This window comes from Plectrocnemia conspersa, unplaced genomic scaffold (assembly GCF_051122295.1).
Source record: "Plectrocnemia conspersa isolate PC_06_02 unplaced genomic scaffold, ASM5112229v1 ptg000008l, whole genome shotgun sequence".
Lineage (NCBI taxonomy): Eukaryota > Metazoa > Arthropoda > Insecta > Trichoptera > Polycentropodidae > Plectrocnemia > Plectrocnemia conspersa.
Window position 1 is genome coordinate 22,704,135 of NW_028277172.1, and position 27,098 is coordinate 22,731,232.

Consider the following 27,098-nt stretch of genomic DNA (forward strand, 5'->3'; position numbering starts at 1 on the left):
TTTCGCAACTGTCAAATTAAGTTTCATTGACATCTTAGAGCAGCATATAATTTTACTTGCGCCAGTTTATTAGTTAAATTATATTTTCGCAAGTAGAAATATATATCTACCTGTTAAAAATATTTTTGAATATGATTAAACTAAAACAGTTAGTGAAATTAAATTGAAATTTTTTTTTTATTAAAAGCGTATTTTTTCACATCAAATATAAATGGGAATAGATAATTTTTTTCGCTTTAGAATTACGGTCCTGTAAATTTTTCATTGTTTTGATTTAAAATTTTTAAGCTTTAGTGTAATATAAGTAATATAATATTTTTGATTTTTCCACATTTTTAATTTTTCGGTGAAATATTTTTTTTTAATTCCATTGACGTATCATATATTCGCAAAACAATAAAAAACAATATTTAAATATACTATTTATAGTTTTTTAGTTTTTTGAATTCGAAATAAATGTTTCGCAACTGTCAAATTGAGTTTTATAGCCATTTTAGAGCAGCATGTAATTTTACTTTCACCAGTTGATCAGTTTAATTTCATTTTCGCTAGTATAAATATATATTTATACTGGTAAGAATGTATTTTGATATGATTTCACTAAAACAGTTAGTGAAATTATATTTTTATTAAAAAAATTACTAATAAATATTTTAGGTTTATTTATTTAAAAAAACTATTTTTAATAATAATACTAATAAATATGTTTATATATAGAACTTATTCGCATAACAAATTATGTGCAAAATCTATATATGTTTGTCGACATTTTTATTAAAAAAAAAAATAGTAATGACAAAGCTTAGAGTACTTAAATCTTATTTATTTATTTATTAAAATTATAACCATTGTGACCTGACAGGCAAACCCAATGCGTCACGATAGTCAAAAGTACTAATACATCATAATACATATAAATATAAACAAGACAAAACAACAGACACAAATCACCTCAACAGGTGTGCATTGTCTCATACGAACTGAACCAAAACTCCATATGTGCAAGAGAAAATGTCAATATTACTATGGACAGAATTGAGCAGATAAATAGCTTTGGCCAGAGAAGAGTTGGCAAGTGCTCCAGTTCTACACTTAACAGGCAAGAATAGTGGACGCGATCGAGAACTATAACCACCTTCAGGAGCCCACGTTTGAAGCTGCTCGAGCACTGAAGGATTGTCTACGATGCCCTTGAGCAATTTCCAGAAGTGTTTAATTACATAAACACTTCTGCGAGTCGACAAAGAAACGTATCCCAGGGCTCCCAAAATAAAAGCACTGGGAAACAAGAACGGATAATACCCGTATTCCTTCAAGTATAAATATCGAAGAAATTTACGTTGTACTTTTTCCAGCTTCAATTCATTACATTGATTCATTACGCCTGGGATCCAAATGATGGAGCTAGTTTCTAGTATGCTGCGGACTAGAGTATCATAAAGAGTGCGCAATACTAAAGTATTCCTGAAGTAACGCGCATTTCTCAAGATAAAACCAAGCATTTTTAAGGATTTGCTATGAGTCTCTGCAATGTGCTGGCTAAATTTCCAACGTTCTTCGAAAGTCACTCCTAAATCCTTAGTTGAAGAAAACCTTTCCAGAAAATATCCGCCTAGATGGTATGAATATTTTGCCGGCGTTAATGACCTTGAAAATGAAATTGTGTGACATTTCTTTACACTGAAAGGCAATTGGTTATAGCAAGCCCATTTCCATATAGAGTTGAGATCCTCCTGTAGGTCGAGGGAATCAGAAATCGAATGTATTTTCTTGTAAATTTTCAAGTCATCTGCATATAATAAAAAATCTGAATGCTCTATTGCTGTTTCTATGTCATTAATGAACAATAAAAACAACAATGGACCCAAATTGGATCCTTGAAGTACTCCAGTAGGGGTCTTATATCGTTCTGAAAAGGAGTTATTATACTTGACGAATTGATATCTATTGGTCAAGTAATTTGAGAATAGATTTATGAGATCTTTAAAATTAATAATTATAGATAAAGTTTTGTAAAACAATAAAAAATAAACAGTTTTTATTAATTTATTGATTATTACATCTATCTTTAAATTAAAAAATACATATTTATTAGTAATGTCGAGATAAAAATAACATTAGGCATATTATTTTTTATTCAAGTATATTTTTATTTAGTTATAGGATCATTTGCAGCCAAGAAATTGTATACAAAGCATCTTTTAGTTGTTGTAAATTTGTTATCCTTTTTAGTTAAAGACTGATATTTATTAATATCAGTATGTATTGATTTAAATTATTTTGAGCTTTGTGTAATAAATAAATATAATTGGTCTGAAAAAGAACTATCCTTTTCGATATAAAATATACGTATGTCTCTGAATCAAAAATATTTTGGCTTAAATTTTTTTTCTAAAAGATTTGTGTAAAAATTACATATTTTAATACAAGATATAATAAGCAAAATACTTTTTCTCGAGCAATTTGCACGAAATTTAATCCTGCTTAAAATGCAGGCACTTCCTTATTTTTTTTTAATGCAATTGATAAATTAGTTTTAGAAGATATTGTTACATTTATTCTTTTTTTATTTCTTAGACTAAATTGTTCCAAATGAGGAAATGAAGGGATCGATATATTAACTTTTTTTGCAATGTATGAGTTCTTTTGAGTTTTCTTTTAAAATGTATAGTTGCATAGCTTGAAAAATTTAAATCTTTTCAACGTTAGATTATAGATAGTTAGATTATATAGTTAGATTATATTTGTAATGAACTGGCAACAAGAATGGCTCTCTTGCACTAATTACAGTATCATGTATTGCTCTATTAATGTAATTGATTCCGCGTATTATGTCACTTGTGTGTATATATGAAAAATTATTAATATATAAAAAAAATGATCATACGACTAGCGTCACGCATCAACAATAGGCAATCTTCTTTAATATCTTCTATAACAACATCCACAGACGAATGGCGTCCATGAAAAGTTACGACAAGAGAACCGTTCCTAGCTTGCGACCTTGCCGCAAGCTAGAAGCGGTTCTCGGTTACAAACGGGCCGGCCCGACGCTATGATTTCTTCCCTTCATCATCTCCTCCTTCACATAATATGATTTGGAAATTCAATTTCACTTTATGGAAAAGTCTCCTGCGTTATTGGATTACGGGGTGAGAGCGAGAGAAAGAGAGAGAGAGAGAGCCACTCCATTACTATCGGAACGGCGTCTGATACGTATGCTCCGGTAATACGTAGTGACAGCCGATTCCAATCAATCTAATGGGGGTTCAATCTTTGGAAAATCTGGCAAGCTTTTAAATCCGAGACGTACTACCGCCGTACACGCTACATCCCTCTCGCCCCGAAAGCCCTTAGGTGTCGTTTTCAATATGCAATAAAATGTTGAGTAAACGAGCTACTAGCTCGCGGTGCATGCCCTCTTCCGAGGACAATACATTTTCCGGAACCTAAGCTTCTTCTGGGTGTGTGTAATATAATTTTCACATATGGAACATTGCAATTTCGCAAAAAGGAAACGGCGCGAAGCTCGTCTTCTTCTTATTTTTTTCTACACACTCCCCGCCATTACACAAAGCGTTTTTTTCCGGTTCGAAAAGCGAAATTACTCCGTATGTATACGTAATGGGTCAATTTAATCTCTCTGAGTGCGATTCGAGTTAAATTAGTAACGCGGTTACTATTTTATCGGAGGCCGTTTGTTTACTTTTGTATATGTCACTATCGTGCATAGTTTATAGCCCTTTAAGCTAATTAATGACGGACAAACCTAGAAAATATATAAAATATACTCTTGAGAAAACAATACAAAATTTAGTTTTTTGTAGATAAATCATATAAATTGTCAGTAGCCATTGAAATAATCTTTTAAGATAAACTGGTTTTTTTTTCTGATCATGTTTATATGATATTTAAAAAAAATTATATATTTATAGAATAATACGTTATTTTTCTTATAATTCGAATATCTTTTTTATATTTCTTGTATTTCAATAAAATATGATATTAAATACTAATATTGTATGCCACAATTGTCTGTCTGTATATATTATACATGCGCATCGAATTTTATTCTTGAAGCAGCCAATATACGCTAACCATAAAAGATAATTTTATATCCGGACGAAAGCGAGTGGAAAATTTTTATATTCAGGCACTTAAAAGGGCTGAATTTTCCAAATAGATATATTTTTTACGACACCTTTTAGTTTTTTCCCCCCGGAATTTTATTTGTCTTTTTATATATTCCTTGGACCGCCCAGGGCATCTCTTATACCCACGCTAATGTGACAGTCCGTTGAATATCAACGGAGCTTTTTATTATTATTTTAAGTAACTTTTAAATAATGACCTTGAGTTACGTTAGTTTAGATGAAAATATTATTAATTTAGTAAGTGCAAAATAAATAAACTGTTATCATAATAAAATATCCAAAATTTAAAATTCGATTTATCGAGTAATTGTTTATATTTAAAAATATACTAATATTAAAAATTGCAAAGATTGCATCTAGTTTTTTTTGTTGCAAAATTTGAAGATTAATTAACATAAATTCAGTAATAAAAAACTTACAATGACGAATATTTTTTGTAAAATTATGTCAGTTTTTTTTACAAAATTATTACATATTTATTACATATTTTTTTATTTAAAGAATATAGATTATAATATATGTATAAAAAGCTTAAAATAAAATTATTAACTGTGACTTTTTGTAGACATAACACAAAATTTTTAGATATATTTTGTACATTTTATTTTACTTATAAAGTTTTTACTTTTCATATTACAATAACACAACTTCTAAAAAGCATATTATACAAGAAAATAATTTTTTTGTTCTTGCATTATTTGTCTTAAACGTAAAACTTCGAAAAAATATAATCTGTAAATATATTTTTAAACACTACATAAAAATAACGCCTTTTAAAATTACTTTTGTCTTAATAAAGCAAAAGAAGCCATTTATAAATGGTAATTTTATTGGAATTTTTTGGATAAAGTTCAAATAGTATTAACCTATTATATCTGTCATTATTAAAAGAAACATTTTTTACTTCACATTAGTTTTGTATTCGGTCGTGTAACAACCCCTAATTAAAAATATTTGCTAATAACTTAATAATTATTAAATAAGTATTGCATCTAAAGTGACTAATAATATATGTTTATATAAAGTAAAGATGTGGCAATAATTTGAACTTCTTTTTGATTTTGAGTTTTCATTAAAATTTATATGAAACATTTCAAAACAGACCATTGACAAACCCCAAAATAATATTTATCAATCAAACGTCCATAATATCTTTTATTTACCCCAGACTCTGCATCTAGCAATTACTATTTATTTTGATCTCTGCATAATTATCTTTATGCTAAAAATAAAAATTCTGTAAAATAATTAGAAACATTCTTATTTAAGTTTATCGTCTTAAGACTTGAAAATGTTTATAGGAATAGTATTACAAGGTAATTTATAAGTTACATCTAATTTTGCAAATTAAAGTTGATTTAACACAATTTGTAACAAAGAAAATAAAAAAACTCCGCATCTAGCAATTACTATTTATTTTGATCTCTACATAATTATCTTTATGCTAAAAATAAAAATTCTGTAAAATAATTAGAAACATTCTTATTTAAGTTTATCGTCTTAAGACTTGAAAATGTTTATAGGAATAGTATTACAAGGTAATTTATAAGTTACATCTAATTTTGCAAATTAAAGTTGATTTAACACAATTTGTAACAAAGAAAATAAAAAAACTCAACTAGTTTTGTATAAATAAATAAAAAAATACCAAAAATAAAAACAGAGCTATGACATAATATATTTAAAATCTAACTAAAATCAGTTGTTGCTGGATTTATGCAACAAAAACACACATTAAAACAACTAGATAATTTATTACGACTATTACAAGATTTAATTTCCCATTAAATCATCAATATTAGTCAATGAGTCGAGTAAGAGAATTTTCGATGATCTTATACATTTATTCGAAACTTTGTTTTCGATTAGAAATACACGAAGGTTCAACCCAAATTCGTATGCAGCGGAGCTCACTCTAAATTGGCATTTATTACCACTTCGATCGTAAGATTTAGTCCAGCTGAGGAGTCACTTTGCATCTCCAAGTTGATCTTATTCTTTGAAACAACTTATCTATATCATAATATCCATTTCATGCACAAATTATATGGCTGTATTTTAATTGATGTAACTTAATTTTTTTTTGTATTGTTGCTGAATATTTTATAAGTAAACTTAATAAATGCAGATTTATATTTATACAAAAAAATAAATCTACACACTGATTTTGTACAGTTCTAGATCTTTATTTTAATGATTTTTGATTATATATCTTTATATATCAATTAAGATACATATATTTTTAATAGCCTTTTCTATTGTTTTTATTTTTAAATAACTGCATTAGACGCTTTAGAAATTGCCAGAAATAATTTAGATAATCTAGTAGATGATTACTGTTTTAACACAAAGTGCAAAAGTAGGAATAAAGATGGAATATTATTTTTTTTAAATTAAGTAAATTTTTTAACAATATTGTCACTTTCGTCAGCACCTATTCAAATAAAAGTACTATAAATGATCAAAACATACTACTGTGAATAAATAATGATATAAAAAATAATTAAAACTTTTTAAGCTAAAATTGATTTATTTACGAAAAATGTCAATTTGCATGTTTATTATGTCTTTACTCGAATATTATATATGTTTGTTCAATACTCCATCTGATGCTTATGTGTGTATAAGCATGCATACTATGAATGGTTATAAGGTTACAGGTGCTTGGCTATTCGTTCCAACGACGCAGCTTCAGTTAACCGCTTTGCAGAGCTATTTCCTCCCAGAGGAAATTGGCGCGGGTCGGTATCTATTTTTTGTCAACCGCGCCATATTTGCATGCTGACATATCCTCGGCCAGGAGATTGGATGTTGACGAGATGGTGAACCACGTGCGATCCCGGCTGCACCCCATCTCGAAAGACGTGCGATTGAAAAGTACCCGGTCCCACTTGTGCACACGCGGAATATGCATTATTTTACTTCAAGGAAAAATCCAATCATGGCGTCCGCGAACCCCGCAGGCCCTTCAATATTGTTTTAAGAGGGAGTGGGCCCCATAAATTTTATTTCGCGCCACTGCCCCAATGGAGTTACAAACCAACACCCCACGACCCTCTTCCGCCCGTTTTTCATTCACTTTGCTTTCTTTTTCCAGCTATACGCATTTCTTTGGTTACCGTTATTCTACCCCTTTCTTTGCGGATTTTTGACGCCCATACCACGAATCTCAAACTTTTGTGAAACATTAAATTAATCTTACCTTCACGCCTCATACCTTAAGAAAATTATCAAGACTAAAAACAGAGCCATGCCATAAAATTTATTCTATCGTTAGAAACATTTTTTCTATATAATCTATAACATTTTATAATATATTGTACTTCAATTTAATATAATTACTTATATTTTTTTTTTAAATAGAAAGGCATATTTATTCAAAGACCTGAATGAATATATATAATACATCATGCAGAGTTTCTTAAGACTAATTGCATATTACTTTATGTGTTTTGTAAAGAAAGTATGACAATCGTAATTAAATATTATTAATATCACTCAACGTTAAAATATCCATTTCTTCATTGTATCCAAGTTGTCCCAAAACTTTTCTTATTCCACTTACCCCACGTTCTTGTCCACTACCCTTCGTCGTTCCCCGGTGCCCGTGGAAGTGCTTCATTGTAATCATCTGTACAAGACAATGCCATTACGTCGGTATTTTCTCTGTGTCACACTGTGTCTCGGTGTGCCGTTAACCCCTTCGCGCCCACCCCATCGGCCGATTGCTCGAAATTGGATAATGCGATACGAGCCTTAAATTTTACGACGCGTCAAAGTGTAACATAAATCCGATATGTGTATATACATGGGGCGATATTTTATATTTATTAAAAAAATAATATTTGGAATAGCAACCTGCAATATTCTGTATAACTAAAGACTTATAATGTTACAATATTTCCACCCTTATTTTATAAACACATCGTGTATCAATTTTGCATTTTCATACCATAAACATATTATTGTTTTCAATCATATATCGATTCAACCTTGATTTAGACTTCTCACTGCGTTACATGTTATAATATCGACCAGATCATCCCTAAAATATTTATTATATATTAATTGTTAGAGCCCGCATTGTTTACTGACGTTCCGGGCCAATTTGATAACGAGAAACTTTTTAATGTATCGGTCCGGGTCGTTCCGGGGCCGAATATGGGGATTTCTTCAATTTCGCCCGCGTCACGGAAAACGTATTAAGAAGTTTCGAAGGGAGACTTCGATGCGGAGGTCTGGGGGTGGGGAGCAGCGATAGGGGTAGGCCAGGAGCCTGCAACAGTGGCCCCGATATCAATTTCGCTCCCCTAACGCCAAATTTTAACACGTAGATGCCAAACACGCAATTTATTGCGGGGGACAATGTCGATTCCTGAATATGGTTTTCCAATAAGAAGAAAATCTGACGAACGTACCCATCACAATATTTCTCACCCACATGGTTTTAAACCATATAAGAAATCAAATATATGCTTAAGTCAGTAACAAAAACTGTTTCTTCTTGACAAATATTTTTCAATAAATGTGCCAAATAAATCATTTTTATTTCTCGAGAAATTTGCAGATTTCTCAAGAACTTTCATTAAGCATTTTTTTTGTAGAAAATGTTTTACAATCGCTGCATTTTTTATACCGCTGCATAAGAAAAGGTGTGTCCGTACCAGATGCTTAAAATATGCATGCTTTATTTGAAGCTTTTAATAGAAGACGAATATTAAAAAAAATATATTTACGATTTAAATCGACCTTATCTTTGCTATATTAATTTAAGAATAACATTAATTTACTGCCATTTAATGATATTATATATTTAAATAAATAGTTATTATGCGTTCAAAATAAAATAGTTTAATCAAGTGCTAATTTTATTATGAAAAAAATACGGTTCTATTAATACTAGATATAGAAAAAGCTTTCGACACAGTATGGCATGACGATTTATAAACTTTACAAATGTAAAACCCCTGACTATCTGCTACGCTTAATACGCTTATTTATTTATTTTTAAATCTTCTATTTTAATCCGTTAGACGTAAGCCCAATGCGTTACAACGGGGTAAATCTGTACCGACTGGGAAAGTCGATCAGATATAATGAATACCTATGAGTAAATTTTAACCACTAGACTGAAAGTCTAAAAATCGGTCCTATCTATAGGAATAATTTAAAATTATTATATGTATTATATTTCTTAATCTATAGATGTCACTGCAGCTAGGACCATTTTTTATAAATAAAAATTCGGGTTTCGCTTCAGGGGCTCGAACCCCTAACCTTATAGTTACTAGTCTGAGACGTTACTAATATAAAATTATTAAATTGTATATAAGATATATTATTTATATTGTTTTAATGAACCTATTAAAAATATGTTCATTTCAACTGATAAGAAGAAACAGCTTTGCGAGAGAACCGACAGATTAAAAAATTGTATGGGGACTTTTGACAGAATTAATTCATAAAATTTGCTTGTTGATGAACTGACAATACGGGTTTCAACTATCCAAAATTTTTTTTTATCTTTATTTAGCTATTATTAACAATTCCTTCGTCATTCGACGCTCTGTAATGTATTAAAGTAGATCGATCCCTCTGTTCCTTTACTTATTCGACTCCATTAGAATTCATCACCATCCTATTGAAGTAACTTTTTTTACTGTATTACTATAAACCCTTTTTTATGTATCAAAATTTCTCGAGAAGCTTGAGAAATAAAAATAAAAATCTCCATTTCTCGAGAAATATAAAACACTGAGAAACCAGATTGCTTAGTTACAAACCTGATTTTTTACGCTGCTAGCCTAATGTCTTGGTTTACTATCAGTATATGTGATTTATGCCTATTTTATAAGCCTTAAGGGATGTATTAAATTTATTTTTACTATACACAAAGCACTTTGTTTTTTGAGATTTTATGCTCATATTGTATGTAAAATTAGGTCTGATAAAATGTTTGTATATTAAAAATTATTTTTTGTGTTTATCAGTTCAAGGATCGCGATTTTGGAAAGCCTTTTAGGGTGTATCTATATAATGTTAATTAAATTTAAGCTAAGAGTTCAGGTGTTAACATACGCATATATTATATTAAATATATATTATCAGTGTTGCAAAAAGTAGTGTAGCAGAATTTTTTTTTTAATTTTTCTATGATCCACAATGAGTTTGTTTTAGATTAATAACCAAATTTTTAAATAGAAAAGTGTACAAAGCTTCTGTGTAGTAAAAAAATGTATTATTTAATATAATTGATTTCATTGTCTTGCCCACATTTTTTTATTAATTTTGTGTGGCCTCAAAAATATTACACTCATACAAAAATAAAGTAGCTTTCATTATTCTTGATTTTATGTTTTACTATTATAGCTATGTCATCTGCATAGGATGAATTTAAATTATGGTTTTGGTTACTGTCGAAAATCGCGCCCGCGGGCCATTAATCCCAGAGCCGGCTCCGAAGTCATTAGCCAGCCGCCAAGGCGTCCGCTCTATTGCACCGAAACTTTTTTAATATTGTAAATCAAATTTTAATTTAACGGCCAGTCATTACCCGGAGCCGGAGCGTGTTGACAACATACATCGCGCGCTCCGGCCCCCGTCCCGCTTTTATATCAATTTCGCTCCCCTAACGCCAAATTTTAACACGTAGATGCCAAACACGCAATTTATTGCGGGGGACAATGTCGATTCCTGAATATGGTTTTCCAATAAGAAGAAAATCTGACGAACGTACCCATCACAATATTTCTCACCCACATGGTTTTAAACCATATAAGAAATCAAATATATGCTTAAGTCAGTAACAAAAACTGTTTCTTCTTGACAAATATTTTTCAATAAATGTGCCAAATAAATCATTTTTATTTCTCGAGAAATTTGCAGATTTCTCAAGAACTTTCATTAAGCATTTTTTTGTAGAAAATGTTTTACAATCGCTGCATTTTTTATACCGCTGCATAAGAAAAGGTGTGTCTGTGCCAGATGCTTAAAATATGCATGCTTTATTTGAAGCTTTTAATAGAAGAAGAATATTAAAAAAAATATATTTACGATTTAAATCGACCTTATCTTTGCTATAATAATTTAAGAATAACATTAATTTACTGCCATTTAATGATATTATATATTTAAATAAATAGTTATTATGCGTTCAAAATAAAATAGTTTAATCAAGTGCTAATTTTATTATGAAAAAAATACGGTTCTATTAATACTAGATATAGAAAAAGCTTTCGACACAGTATGGCATGACGATTTATAAACTTTACAAATGTAAAACCCCTGACTATCTGCTACGCTTAATACGCTTATTTATTTCTTTTTAAATCTTCTATTTTAATCCGTTAGACGTAAGCCCAATGCGTTACAACGGGGTAAATCTGTACCGACTGGGAAAGTCGATCAGATATAATGAATACCTATGAGTAAATTTTAACCACTAGACTGAAAGTCTAAAAATCGGTCCTATCTATAGGAATAATTTAAAATTATTATATGTATTATATTTTTTAATCTATAGATGTCACTGCAGCTAGGACCATTTTTTATAAATAAAAATTCGGGTTTCGCTTCAGGGGCTCGAACCCCTAACCTTATAGTTACTAGTCTGAGACGTTACTAATATAAAATTATTAAATTGTATATAAGATATATTATTTATATTGTTTTAATGAACCTATTAAAAATATGTTCATTTCAACTGATAAGAAGAAACAGCTTTGCGTGAGAACCGACAGATTAAAAAATTGTATGGGGAGTTTTGACAGAATTAATTCATAAAATTTGCTTGTTGATGAACTGACAATACGGGTTTCAACTATCCAAAATTTTTTTTTATCTTTATTTAGCTATTATTAACAATTCCTTCGTCATTCGACGCTCTGTAATGTATTAAAGTAGATCGATCCCTCTGTTCCTTTACTTATTCGACTCCATTAGAATTCATCACCATCCTATTGAAGTAACTTTTTTTACTGTATTACTATAAACCCTTTTTTATGTATCAAAATTTCTCGAGAAGCTTGAGAAATAAAAATAAAAATCTCCATTTCTCGAGAAATATAAAACACTGAGAAACCAGATTGCTTAGTTACAAACCTGATTTTTTACGCTGCTAGCCTAATGTCTTGGTTTACTATCAGTATATGTGATTTATGCCTATTTTATAAGCCTTAAGGGATGTATTAAATTTATTTTTACTATACACAAAGCACTTTGTTTTTTGAGATTTTATGCTCATATTGTATGTAAAATTAGGTCTGATAAAATGTTTGTATATTAAAAATTATTTTTTGTGTTTATCAGTTCAAGGATCGCGATTTTGGAAAGCCTTTTAGGGTGTATCTATATAATGTTAATTAAATTTAAGCTAAGAGTTCAGGTGTTAACATACGCATATATTATATTAAATATATATTATCAGTGTTGCAAAAAGTAGTGTAGCAGAATTTTTTTTTTTAATTTTTCTATGATCCACAATGAGTTTGTTTTAGATTAATAACCAAATTTTTAAATAGAAAAGTGTACAAAGCTTCTGTGTAGTAAAAAAATGTATTATTTAATATAATTGATTTCATTGTCTTGCCCACATTTTTTTATTAATTTTGTGGGGCCTCAAAAATATTACACTCATACAAAAATAAAGTAGCTTTCATTATTCTTGATTTTATGTTTTACTATTATAGCTATGTCATCTGCATAGGATGAATTTAAATTATGGTTTTGGTTACTGTCGAAAATCGCGCCCGCGGGCCATTAATCCCAGAGCCGGCTCCGAAGTCATTAGCCAGCCGCCAAGGCGTCCGCTCTATTGCACCGAAACTTTTTTAATATTGTAAATCAAATTTTAATTTAACGGCCAGTCATTACCCGGAGCCGGAGCGTGTTGACAACATACATCGCGCGCTCCGGCCCCCGTCCCGCTTTTATATCAATTTCGTAATTTTTAATTAAAAAAGTCGCGCCGACCCGCCCGCCGACAGCTCCTGTACTTTTTTAATAATGAAAGTGTCCAAGGTCTCGCGGGTGGGACCTGCGGGACTCCCGCATACCCTTACCACGGATCCTGACCTCCCGAAGGGGGCGAGGTGAGAATGCTCGCCTCACGTTCTAACACCGCGGAAATGCATCTGGAAAATTATATTACGCCATTGCGATGAAGCGAAAGGGTTGCGAAAAGCGAGAGCGCTCTGTTAGATTGCTTTAAGATTATGTTAAAACAATGTTTGATTTTTTTACTTATATATTATATATTTTCAAAATACATATTGCTTTGTAATAGTGTGTTGAAAAATATAAATAAATTATATAAAATTGGTTCAACTGTTTGTGTGTTTCGAATATGACTTTTTTTCTCGTTTTTATGATTGGTAAAGCACTTTGTTCGATAGTCGCTTTCTACTGTGCAATGATATAAAATATTTTTATTTTAATTATATGCATTTTAAATACACACAGTTTTAACAAATATATATACATACTTTAATTTATATTTTAGTTGAGTATATTTGCGGCAATAAATTTAAAAATCAATGTCAGTTGTATCATGTTCATTTTACTCAATTATCAAGACAGTGAACAAAGAAAAAGCAATTAAAAACCCAGTCATTGATTAATTTTGTACATCCAAGTTTGAAATGTTTACCTAAAAGTACTTTAATAGGTTTTAGATTATTTTTTATAAAAAAATAAAAATGTTCAATATCCGGTTCTTATAAAATTCGCTTTTAAACTAATTTTGTTTCAATTTTTTGTGTAATGTTTTGTGACGATTTAAAATCGACTAATAATCAATTATTGTGTAAAATACTTTTATTACAAAAGTATCTTTACTTTTTAGCAACATTACCATTGTCTTAAAATAAAAAAATATTTTTATCTATGTATATGGTTCATATTTCATATTAATAGATTTGTACTGTTTAAATATAAATATTTACTAAATATCTAAAATGAGTTCCAATACTTTTTACATTAATATTTTCACCTATACAATTAATATGATAACTAACTTTCACCCTTGCTATTCTTATTAACTCTTACATATTTTATTTAAAATGCGTTTTTTTTTTGTATATTACTTGATTAAAAAGAACTTTTCATTATAAAATCACAACCGAATTACTCAAATGACGATCTGTTATGTATTTTTTAAATTTAAAATGCAACGTCAGAGATCATTTTTACATGTTGCCATTTGTTCTTCCTTTTTTTGGTAGTCTTATCGAAATGATAGAAAACAGTTTTTTGTAAAAGAAACATAATATGCATACACAGACTAAAAAAATCTGTTCTATGTATGCACGTGATGCGTTTGCTCTTGTGTTTTTGCGGCGTTTTTGTAATATAAGCTCCTGAAAAAGTTGCTAAGCTGTTTCTAAAATTATATATACATATATCATTACATTTTACTTTTTTTCTTAATTCCACTTTTGTGTCTGTGACCAATTGGCATTTAAAACCAAAACGAGGAATATGTAACATTTAATACAAAATTATTTATATTTACATGATATACTAAAAAACTTATTGATTATTTTGACATTTTAAAATTAAAAAAAAAAAGACGTACATACATGAACTAGTTTTTAAATTAAAAATTTATATATGCATTTTTATTAAATTTAAGGTAAATAACCACCAAAGTTCAAGACATTGGTAGTTTTTCATAAAAAAATGTTTGAATATTAGTTGTTTTTCTAAAAGTGTTGATATTTTTGTCTTCATTTTTTTGTGAGAATTGTAGTTTTATGATCGTTTTCCTTATCGTAGCACTGTATCCACATAGACAATAAAATAAATTTCGAAAAAAGTAGGCTTTGTCACTTTTTCATATAAGGTCTTCAATAGAATTGAGAATGGAAATTAAAAATTACGACTTTTAGTATATGGAAAATACTGAATCTAACAAAATATAATATTGAAAGGACATACTTTTATTATCAAGTACTTTTTAAAAAATGTGAAAATTTGTTTTAAATTTTTAATAAAAGCCGATCGCCATACAAATTAAACTTAATTAATAATTAAGTCCTTAGTCTATGGTGTTAAAAACTTAAGTACTATAATATTTACTAAAAATATATTTAGTCCACAATCACATAAATAACACTTATAAATACTGAAATAAATGCCAGCTAGATTTGTATGTAATTATATTTTAGTGAGCAAGCGACCTTGACCAGTGGTCAGGAACAGGTTCACAATAAATTCAGGTTATATTATCTTCATAGAATTAGCTCATTTTTAAAGTCATTACAAGTGTTGCTATTTTATTTTTATTTTTATATGTTTTAAATATACGGATGGTCACGATCCGTATCAGTTAAGGAGCGATTTTGTGAACAAGTAAAAATGAGGGTTTATTTCACTTCGCTCCTTGACATTTATAAAAGGTTTTAAACCTAATTCTAACAAATATATTTACCTCATATGCTTTTACAGTATGTAATTATTATGTTTGACTTGTGCTTAACATACTATGTTAATATTTATTATTACTTTTTTTATGATTGCATTGATATTTAGATAATAATATTATATTGCAGTTTAGATAATTATTTTAAAAGCATAAGCTAGATTGTGACCGAGAAAAAAGGAAGAGATCAACGTCCCCTGAATAATTCACGGCAGTACTAAAATATCTTTATTAACTTTTCAGCTGTTTTAAAAGGTTGCATTAATCCGACAACACCTGCTTGAATTTTGCCAAGTACCTGCTTGAATGCGAAAGCGGGTAATTTTTTTTTATTTTTTAATCTTTGGTGTTCAATTTAAAAAAATGTTTTTATTGCTCTTTTAATATATTTTTACAATTATTTGCAATGTAACAATTATAGATATCCCCAAAACAAAAACTCGCTAGGATGCAAGTACAGATATGATTCATTTGAGAACCATTTTGTCTCACTGGAATTTGAATGAGTAAGCGAATGCTTTTAAGTATGCTTTTAAGAATGCTTTAACCAACACATTTTAATTTGTCTTATCTGTGAGACAATGCGCAATGGAATCAGAACGAGTGAAAGAAACACCGAACAAATAAAGCAAAGCTAATCAAATTATGAATTAAACTGGTGCAAGCAGCACCCGTCTATTTTTCAATCTCCAATTCAAACTCTCGGCACAAACTCGATTGAATCTAAAAAAGAGTAATGCCGATTTTTTGCAGTAAAGTAGTATAGAATCGCATTGTCCCGCAGCTGGAAGCGAAGAGTTCCAAACGCCGACCCCTCACAATGGCCATGGCGGCGGCTAATGAAAAACTACTGCGAAACTTTCCACGTTCCGTTCCGGATTTTTAATTTCCTGCCCGCACCCGCCGGAACCGGCTTTTCATTTTCCACGGCCAGGGGACGCCAACCGGCGGACGCAAACTAACCCAACGACTGGAAATTTTTATATGGTTTGCTTTTGTATTTCATTTAAAGGGCAGTAAAATGTTAGCGATCGCTTTCGTAATTCGCGCCGTCTCGCGCGCCACTGGTTTCAAAACGGCGGGGCGCTGTGTTAATTGCCACGGACGTTTCCATCCATCCGCCAGATTTATTAGCGGCCCTATAATTGAACGCGACTTTTGACAATTCGGGTCAGATTTGACCGTACGTCTGTCGGCTGAAAAATTTAATTTCAAAACGGAATCGTTCCGGTGTGACTTATAATTTTTTTATACAACTATTGAATTGTGGGTGTTGTTACGTAATATTATACAATGATATCGCCTGAATCTAAGAAGTCTTGACAATCATTTTTCTCACATTAATTAAAACTTATTTCGCGCTCTTACTTTGGAATCATTATACCGGTATAAGGGCGAAAAATAACACATTATATAATTTAACAATTCATATATTTTCATATTTTTTATTATCCATGCAATATTTTCTGGGAGGTCCACCCAGCTGTACAGTCAAGGCTAAGGTCATTAAAGCGACAATTTTAAACTTATGAAAAGGAAGTAGCAACGCGTTATGACAAAAGGGTTAATAATAATAAGAAAAGACTCAATACCACAATCACCAAACTAAACATATACTTCATTACCACGCCCGTTAACTGCTCGTAATGACCAGAAAAACTACCATCTGTGTGTATGTAATGCAATAGACAATGCGTTTTCAGCGTAAAAACCGCTGTTGTAATCTACTCAAGATCTCATAAAGATATTTTCAGTCAATTAGGTGTAGCTCCACTTGGTGCGAATTAGGCTTAACCATAGATTCCAAAACTGAATCGACTTATCGCCCACTTTTTAACGACAAAATTTTTCATCGCCTACCTTTGAAAAATTATATTTCTATTTTATTTAATAATAAATTAAAAACATTGCAATGCTTATTTATGTTTTTTTTTTTAATTTTACCATAATCATGTATCTTGTGCAATTTTAGAATTTTAAACAACTAATTTAAAAATAAAATAACTTATAAATTATAAAATTGTATATCAAAATAAAATAAAAAATGCATACTTTTACACAATTAAATAAAAATAATATGTTTTAGCTTTAAAAATAATTATTTTTTGCTATTTATACAGTACTTATAAAATTGAAAATGCTATTTTTAATTCATATTTTCTATTTACATTATTATTTGCTATTTATATTAAATATTTACTACTTAAAAAATGCTTTTTTTTAAAAATAAGAATTGCTATTCATAAAAATAGTAGTCACAAATTAAAAAAATCAAAAAGTATGTACCTAAAAAATAATTTCACGGCCACTTTTACAAGATGCTATATTTTATAAAAAAATATATACTTTATGTTAAATAAAAAATACATAAAACATTTTTAACTTTATTTTTTTAAACAAAAAATTTTTTGCTCTCTTTTCCATCGCCCACCAAATTCTCCCAGAGCCAACTGAGATTCGTGCATTGCCCACCGGTGTGCGATATTACCCACTTTGAGAACTAAACAATCAATATTCTAAATCAAGAGCGAAATGAAATTCTAACTTGTCTGAAATAATGCTTTAAGTACGCTCGTGTTCTAGCTTAATAATTCTTGGAAATTGAGGAGAGCCAATGCGCCCTTTAATGCTTGATTATCTTACCAATAACGATAATTTTGAATGCAACCAGACTCTTTGTTATTAGCTAATACAGATCTATTTAGACTATAACTGCGTAACGGTAAATTTTAAAAAATTTGCGCTCAAATAAGATTTAATTTTGTAAAAATATTTGTGCCACGTAATTGATTGCAGATTAGCATTTTATTTATGTAAAACTATAGATTAAGAATATTTAAAAAAATCTTTTATAACTAAAATAACAGTTTTTAAAACAGCAGTATGCAATCAAAAACCAAAAAATGTAATTTAAATTTCGAAAATTTTTGACCAACCATAAAAATCCACTTACTCAAAAATAAAATAGTAAATTTTGTATGAATTATAAAAAAAAATTTTACTGCACAGTCAAAGAATTAAAATTAGTCACAGGATTAAAAAGCGTTTTTTATATTAGCTTTAATCACATTTATTTATCGGGTAAAATATAGTAGAATAATAATAATCGTAATATTAATTTTACCCTTAATTATATTAATAATAATATTTTAATGCAAAAAATTTAAATTTATATATATTTATGTTGTTTATGTAAAGGTTAAGAAACATTAGTTCAATGTTTGATATTTTTTATAATTTTTATGTTACAAATAATTTCAATTCTAAAAATAAAACAACGTGTTTTTATTTCATATTGATTGTAAATCTCTAATATAATATCATACTGTTTAATTTTATAAAATACAACAATATTATTTTCACGAAGCTAATTTAAATAACATACCATGTTATTTTATGCTGTTTATAAATATTGATAACTCAATCAGATATATTTTCCATGGATAATAAATACATGTTTGTAATTATTTAATTCATAGGACATGGTTGATAATATGTATTTTTAGTAATTAGATTTTTGCAAAACAATAATTCCAATAATTGGTCAAACAAAAAACTACTCAATTACCTGTAGCGGTAAATTGGCGATGCACCACAAAAACCGAGCACCGCCATACAATTAACGTTGGCAAAATTGCCTACATACAGGTAGCACAGATTTATGAAACCCACCTCATACCAGATTCCTTCGGCGTCGAAGCAGAGGTTTCATTAGGACCACCCTCATTCGTATGACTCGCCACAGAGTCTTCAATATTACACATCAGCTGCCCATAAATCAAAGGCGCACGGGCGCCAGTGCCCCAGATCCGACCCTGGCGCGAAGGAGACGGTCTGTGCATGAAACCAATAATTCAACTTGCTGACAGAACGAAACAGCTTCAATATAACGAACGACATATCACTGGAGGACATATTAAATTTTGCCAATATACCGAACGCACACACACACACACACACATACAACGCCAGACCACTATCACTGTGTGTGTAGTAGTGTCGCACGTATTGGTGACATTCTGATGGGATTTGCTCGTTTTTGGATGTCTCAGATTTGGCGGATTTGTTCAAAGTTTTTGTTTGTGTGTATCACTGAGGAGGTATTGCCCCCTTTTGCTGGAGAAGCAATCTAGAGTTGATTGCATCCTGGTTTTATTTCTCTTACTCGGCAATCTGTCTTCATATTCTTAATGAAGTTGGGATATTAATTAAAAATAAGTTTAAATCGTTTTAAGCCATCTTACATTTTTAAATTGTTGGATACTCGCTGCTAACGGAGCTTTTAATGCTTATATTTCAATATATTTTGGTCTAATATAAATATAAATATAAATTATAGCTTCTTCCTAAAAATTCGCAAAATTAAAATTATAAATAAACTTTGTTTTACACACTTTTATATACAAAAATCTGCCTAATTTTTTATTTATTTAATTCTCAAATTGCTGACCCCAAATTCAAAAGCAAGTTCCACCAGTAACTCAGTGTCTTCTTTCTTATCTTCTCTGCCTTTGGAACAGTTTTGTGGTTGAAAAACGACACCGTGTCGATTTTCAAATTATCTTATCGTTGTACACGTATTCGCTTCGTAAGTCTCTCCGTTTCATATTGGAGCCCACTACGAAATCGTAAAGTTTCCGGAACGGGCCCTCGCCTGGCTTTTTAATATTTTTAGTATTCAACGGGGCGTGTTGGCTTTCCGTCAAATATTCAATATGTGGCGCAGCGTGCTTTTGACCGCGGGCCGCGCCTGAACGACCCCTGCCTTATTGGAGTTTGAACGATGGGGGTGCGTTTTCGCGTGTGACACCGTCGCCTCTTCGTTTGACAACCCCGAGCTGGATTTACAAATAAATTTGGTGAAAAGTATATTATAATAATATATATATATATATATATATATATATATATATATATATATATATATATATATATATATATATATATATATATATATATATATATATATATATATATATATATATATATATATATATATATATATATATATATATATATATATATATATATAAAATGCTAATAAATATTCCTAGTTATTAAATTTATATAATAAATACTTTGGCGAACAGATGGTGATGGGTGATAATTATATATTTTTATTGAAAGTATAATAATTGTGTTACATGTAATATTATATCCTGTGAGTGATCAGCGCACGAGGCACCGTCGTCAAAATCCCGTCGCGGTCCGCCAAAAAATGTTTCGCCTATCTGTGTTACCAGAGTGCCGCCTATTTTTGGCTATAATGATAATATATCAATAGGCAACCACCTCACGAATTTTAATAATTTTATAACACTAACGTTCATATGGGATTCGAACCCAGGTTTTTCAAGATAATAGTCAGCGATTTATATAATTGGCGTTAACGCCTTCCGCTCAATCGCTTCCTTCCTATTTTATTTGTTCTTCAGTATTGCTTATCAAGAAAACTGAGCGCTCAAATCTTAAATACGGCTTTGAGAAGTCGTCATTTTGGGCCTGACGTTGTTTCTAATTTTATTTTATAGGGCTATAATTTTTAACGCGTTTTTTTAACAGATTCTCAAGGCGTTAATTTTAATCTTTGAAAATGCACAAAAGTCACGCCTTAAAGTGTGTTAAATTATGCATCAAAAATTCTGCTAAAGTATTCGAAATAAATATCCATAAATACATTTTTAATCAATAAACAGCATGGGTCTCGTCCCATCCGTTCCACTGTCTAATCTCTCACTAGAACAGTGACCAAATATCTTAGTACCCAAATACAAGTAGACGTTGTATTTACTGATTTTATTAAGGGTTTCGGAACGTCTGCGAGTGTCCCGATCGCATCCTCTTTTGTTACCCATTTGAGTCAAGACATCCGCACTAACCGAGTCGCTATTTAGCTCTTTAATACTCTGGGATTGCATATTAATCTGTTTAAAGACAGCTATGAGGAGCTGGTCCGGTTTGTATCATTTAATTTCAATATTTTTTTTATTAATAATAACTTGTTAAGTCAGGATGGTCCAAATTAAAATAAATAATTCCAGTACATGCATTCAGGATTCGATACCTATAGAGTATGATCAGAATTTAACACAAGTCCACCCCGGCCACTTGAGACGATCATTTGCTCGCGTCTTACAACGGCCCCACGAGTAAATTGATAATCGCATGTAGTATATTATAAATGCCCCGATTACACTTGTAGTACCGAATCGCTTAGATCTGTAATCACTTCTCTAACCACACCAGACTCCTCTTCCCACCGAGTGCCCGCATAACAAATTCAACAGGGCGTTTCGAGTCTCTTTCTGCCACCATAGCCGACTCCATTAGCGTTTCGCACGAAATGTTTTTTTCAAGTATGCAAATTTGCCGGCGCCCATTATCAATGTCTCCGGGACGCGAGCTCGCCGCCACCCCCAAAGCAGATTTAGTGGTAAGTTAAACGTCTACCGGCTGTGGGGTAGTAATGGATCACCCGACACTCGCCCACCACCACTCCCGCCGCCGTTCGGCGTCACCGCCGATGGAACGCACTAAAAGGAACCGGGAAAAGCTTTTAAACAATAAATCTCGCCGTTAGTTCCTCAAAAACAATATCCACGAGCGAGCGCCCCGAAAGTTGCCCATTGTTTGCCGGTCATCTGAGGAAGCTTTTCTGTATCCAATCTACCAGTGTGTAAGATGTAAACCACTATATAGCATATTTTTTTTCTATAAAAATATACTATATAGTGCCAATTTTAATTTAACTTATTAAGTATATTAAATATATTTTTTTCATCCATTGCTACGTGATTCGCTTTAATCAAAATATGATTACATCGACCGATCGCAATACTGCTTTCACACAAACTCCGCACAGATCGCATGCAATATCGGAAATGATTGAAAAATAGATAGATAGACGCTTTCTCGGCGGCACACTAATAACAGCCCTGCATCTCGCCGTTGCAGAGAGCGTTCGACGAAACAATTCAATATGTACACTATACACACACATGAGAGAGCGCTTTCGGCAAACAATATCCAAATTGAATTTGGGGCGGAGCAGATTTTCCTAAACAAACGACCGAGCGGCGACGTTAAACCGCAAATCGACAGTGGCTGCCAAACTTTTTTTCGCAACACTCGAATTGCTTCTATGGCACTTTTGGAACAATTTTGTGTGAACGTTCGATTGAATCATGCGGCATAAAACACTCTGATATCGTACCCGTCAAAATGTGAGAACATTAAAGGTCTTGTTTTAAAATAATGTTATAGCTACATATAAATATATGTATTCATCCTTTTTTACGTTATTACCAAAGAAACTTTAAAACTAATATTTCGTTAGGCAAAGATATTTTATTTTAGTGAAAAAAATATAATTGCGAATCATTAATTAAATACTCATAATATTGACAGTTTAAGACATTATTTTTATAAAGAAAATATACACGTTACAACAAGAGCTTTTATTAAATATAGGCTTTTATATAAAAGAAAAGAGTCAAGGTGTTTAAAGTATTATTATTGTACATTTGTTTTAATCTAGTCAGGTTAATTTCATACTTTCAGACGTTGTAGGTGTATCAAAAGTTATTACTATTTAGCTTCAACTTGAGAGGCGTAAGCCCAATGCGTTACAAATAAATACCAAATGAATAATATGTATCAGACATAATTTATAATATTTTATAATTCATAGATATCACTTTACAGCCAGAGCCAGTTTTTATTGATAGCACATTTTTTATAAATAAAAATTCGAGTCTAACCCACGTTACCAGTCTAGACCTTAAATTGACGTAAAGAGATAAGCGGCTGCTTTCCATGTCTACTTAATTACACTTGGTGCAAGTTTTAATAAACTCTTTACTATTTTAAGTCGAAGATGTCGTGTGGAAGTTTTTATGAAATACTGACAAATAATGTAAAGTCACTATATCTGCATTGTATGATTATTTTAAATGTAATATTAAAAGCATTAGAATCAAAATCTATGTAGGTCATCATGTTTCGTACACTTAAATATTTTTGGTTTTTTGCGACTTAATTTATTTAATTTTAATTTTCTTTTTGCATTTCTGACTATCGTTGTTTGACAGATTTCCCCAATGCGTCATGATAGACAAATTTTTGCTTTGCTTTAAGCAAGTAATTATTAAAAAATATTTTTATGATCTATGAATTTATTTAAATCTGAGCTTAAAATATACTACGTATCATAGTATTTTAAGGTATTCTAATCCTGAGAGATGTGACTTTGTAAACGCAGGTGGAAAGTAATTTATTAGTTAATATTACATATTGCGACAGATGATAGGTGAGATCGTTGTACTTCGAGCGGTGGTGGAGAAGCTGGCGAAGGGATGATGTCAGTGGAAGATCCTTAGTTACATGTAATATTATATTCTGTTGCTGTCCGCGGACGGGCCGTGTCTGCGAATGTCTACGGGTGTCTGCCCTTTCCTCATTGGAGACCAGCCATAAGTATCAAAGACGCAAAGTTTGCTGACTTATTACAATCATGCAGCGATCATCCAGCCAATCGTTTCACTCGGTTTTTAGAACAATGAAATATGTATTCGCCTTTAGAAAGTGACTTTTGCTTGATTGACATCCGAGGTCGAATTGTGCAACAGGAATATTGTGGCATTTCGGTGATATATTGTTTCACGTGACCGTTTCTGGAGAATCTTTGCGTGTTATTTATGTGAAACCCTTTTTTCTAGTCATAATGAGGGTATTTGTGTGGTTTATCCTTATTGATTTTTGATCATTTTTGGTCATAGTTATTAACGCGAGTTTTAAGAATGAGATCTCTCACTGTATAATCATTAAATATAAAAATGTTTTTGTATAAAGCTATATATCTATGTATGTATGTGAAAAATTCTATAAGATAATTAAATAGTTGCCATTAGAATCGTTTAATTTAATGATATAGTTGTTTGCTAGCATATAATTTTACTAATGTCTATTTTTGTCAGTTTTTATGGCAATAAGTTGCATTATTTTTATAGACATTTTTTTTGGCACATACATATATTTTAAAATTTTACTTATTACATTATAAACTTTTTTTATAATTTGTTTATTACTATGTTTATTATAGATGTTCTTATTATTTATACAAAGATTTGCAAAACTATATATTTTATCAATTATTAATTAAATCTAATAAATACTTATTAACTATAAAAACGTGTGAAATTAAAATATAGCATAACTACTAATAGTAAGATAACAATACATATTTTTGTGAAAAAAAAAGTTTTATATTATTTTTTTATTTTAAAAAATATATCATTTTAATAAGTTGCAAAAAATATTTTTAAGTATTTTACCAATTCAAAACATACTGAAAACTTGAGTAGCGATATCTAATAATCAAGAGTATCATTTTTTCTCTTATTTAATGTATTTTAACTATCAAAGGTGACTAAATAATATTTTTTTAAATCTATTAAATATATGTATATATGTCACCATTATCAAAAGTTTTATAACATTTTTCTCTCTTTCTCAGGATCAAGACCTAACCAGACGAATTTTGGTTTTTGTAAGTATTTATTAGTTTTTTATTATTATTTTAAACCCATGTATGTATTTTTCGTAATATCGAGATTAAAAGATTGCTGAGTTTCAGTGGGGCACGTAATTGGACTAGGGTGTTCACACGAGTGAACACTCTCATCCACTGTTATCTATAAACTTTAGTGCCTTATAAACTTGCGGTTATAGAATCCGTATTATTGACGACAAACTAAGATCAGTAACGCAATAAATACTGTAAAGAAACTTGTGGCTCAATAAATTGAATAACCCATGAGCGTTCTGAAACCTTCTAACGATTTCGTTAATTATGAAAGGTTACAATTAAAACTTTGTGTATGTATGTTCATGTATATAATGCAGTATAGTAATAAATAATTAATTGCATCTCTTATAACGTAGCTTGCGCAATTAAGCCCCGATTTTGAAAGATAATTGGCGCAAAACAAATTATTCAAGCTTAAATTCATCGGCTTTCGTTAGGGAGGGTCGATTTTTAATTGATTCATTATATACACTCGTCCCATTAAGGCAAGGCTTGCCATTAAAATGGATATGAAACGTAATTATTCTATCTAAAAAAATATAATTAATAATGCCTTTAGGTTTAATAAATATTATTCAAATTAAGCTAATGAGACTATTTTTTTATTCACTATTTTACTATTTATTTATATAGTAATGTAGTCAAAATTAATAATATTAGTATGACACTTTTAACGCAGTTTTTGCTTAGAAGTATTTATAAAAAAATTGTCTATAGAGTAGATAGCTACTTAAATATTTGCAATCGATTATGACGCAAAAAAATAATGTTGTATTTTATAAAATCAGATAATATGCTATTATATACATATAGACTGTATAAAAAAAACATGTTTCAAGATATTAAGATATAATTATCTTGTGATGGATAATATAAATTTTACGGTAAAAATATTTGAGATGTTTAAAAATAGATAAATGGTTATTTATGTTTTTTTATATAAAAAGTAATTACTTTAATGATTTTTTGGCAGTATAAATTAATGCATCTATCCCTTTTTTTATTTTTAAAAGACAGTTTTTCATGAAAAATATTCCTATACATTAAATATTTTTTTCTTTTGTATGTGTTTTTCTTAATGTCTTAATATTAAAAATTTTCCAATATGAAATCATATTTTATTGTCATGGTAAATATGTTTTCAATTATTAATTTATTAATATGTGTTTTATTACTTACATTACAAATCGTTATTTTTCAATTTTAAGACCAAGAAACAATGGATTATTACATATATATATTTATGATGAATACACGTAGAATAGCTGTGTCGAAACTTCCAAAAATTAAATTATTTCTCAACAGATAACCTTATAAAATTGGTACTTTAACCCATTAAAAGTTTTACGGTATAATGTAAGAGTATGTGTAGCAAATAATATTAACACTTTACGACCTGGAAGCACACGTTCATGTCGTTTGGCGTAAAGTGCATATTTATTATTTTTTAACTATATTTTAGACAGTATAAGCAGAATTTGAATTTAATATTTTTCAGTGAAAGCATCATAAAGTCAATTGTATTGCAAAAATAACCATATCTGAGTAAATAGCAGCTATATATTATTTTGCATTATTATTTCAGCAGATTAATGGTCAATAATGCATTTCAAAGATATAAATTTATAATCTAAATATATGCACTTTATAATATAATATATTCTTATTAATATAAGTCATACAACTGTGCCAAGATCAATAGATTAGATTATGCCATTAGATTTTTTGCTTTGCTTTCAATCATATCTTTTGTCAGTGAGAGATTCGTTCTAACAGCGGTTTTAACTTGTCATGTTATGAATCTTAACTACTCAGTCAGTTGACTGAGTGGGTTTTCATTATATGACCCACGGCATTAAGTAGGGTAATTTGTAAAAGTGGCACAAAAGATTGCGTCGAATTGAACTATAGAATTTTTTTAACGGATTTTAACTAACCG

At 30.1% G+C, this 27,098-nt stretch overlaps 1 protein-coding gene and 1 long non-coding RNA gene across 6 annotated transcripts in view; one reads left to right on the forward strand and one right to left on the reverse strand.

Annotated features, from left to right (window-relative positions):
• Positions 1 to 27,098, forward strand: part of LOC148233454 (LIM domain transcription factor LMO4.1-like) — a 158,899-nt gene that overhangs the window by 111,024 nt on the left and 20,777 nt on the right. For 3 of the 5 annotated variants that reach the window (XR_015810339.1, XM_088189424.1, XM_088189425.1), the window contains one exon: positions 25,088 to 25,120. The exons of the other annotated variants lie outside the window; for them this stretch is intronic. Coding sequence is in view for 2 of the 3 variants with exons in the window: in XM_088189424.1 (XP_088045550.1) it covers positions 25,088 to 25,120 (33 nt within the window). In the remaining variant the exon portion in view is untranslated. The remainder of the gene's footprint in view (positions 1 to 25,087; positions 25,121 to 27,098) is intronic. 5 annotated transcript variants of the gene reach the window in all.
• LOC148233455 (uncharacterized) overlaps positions 1 to 27,098 on the reverse strand; it is a 141,143-nt gene that overhangs the window by 69,701 nt on the left and 44,344 nt on the right. The gene's annotated exons all lie outside the window — the stretch shown is intronic.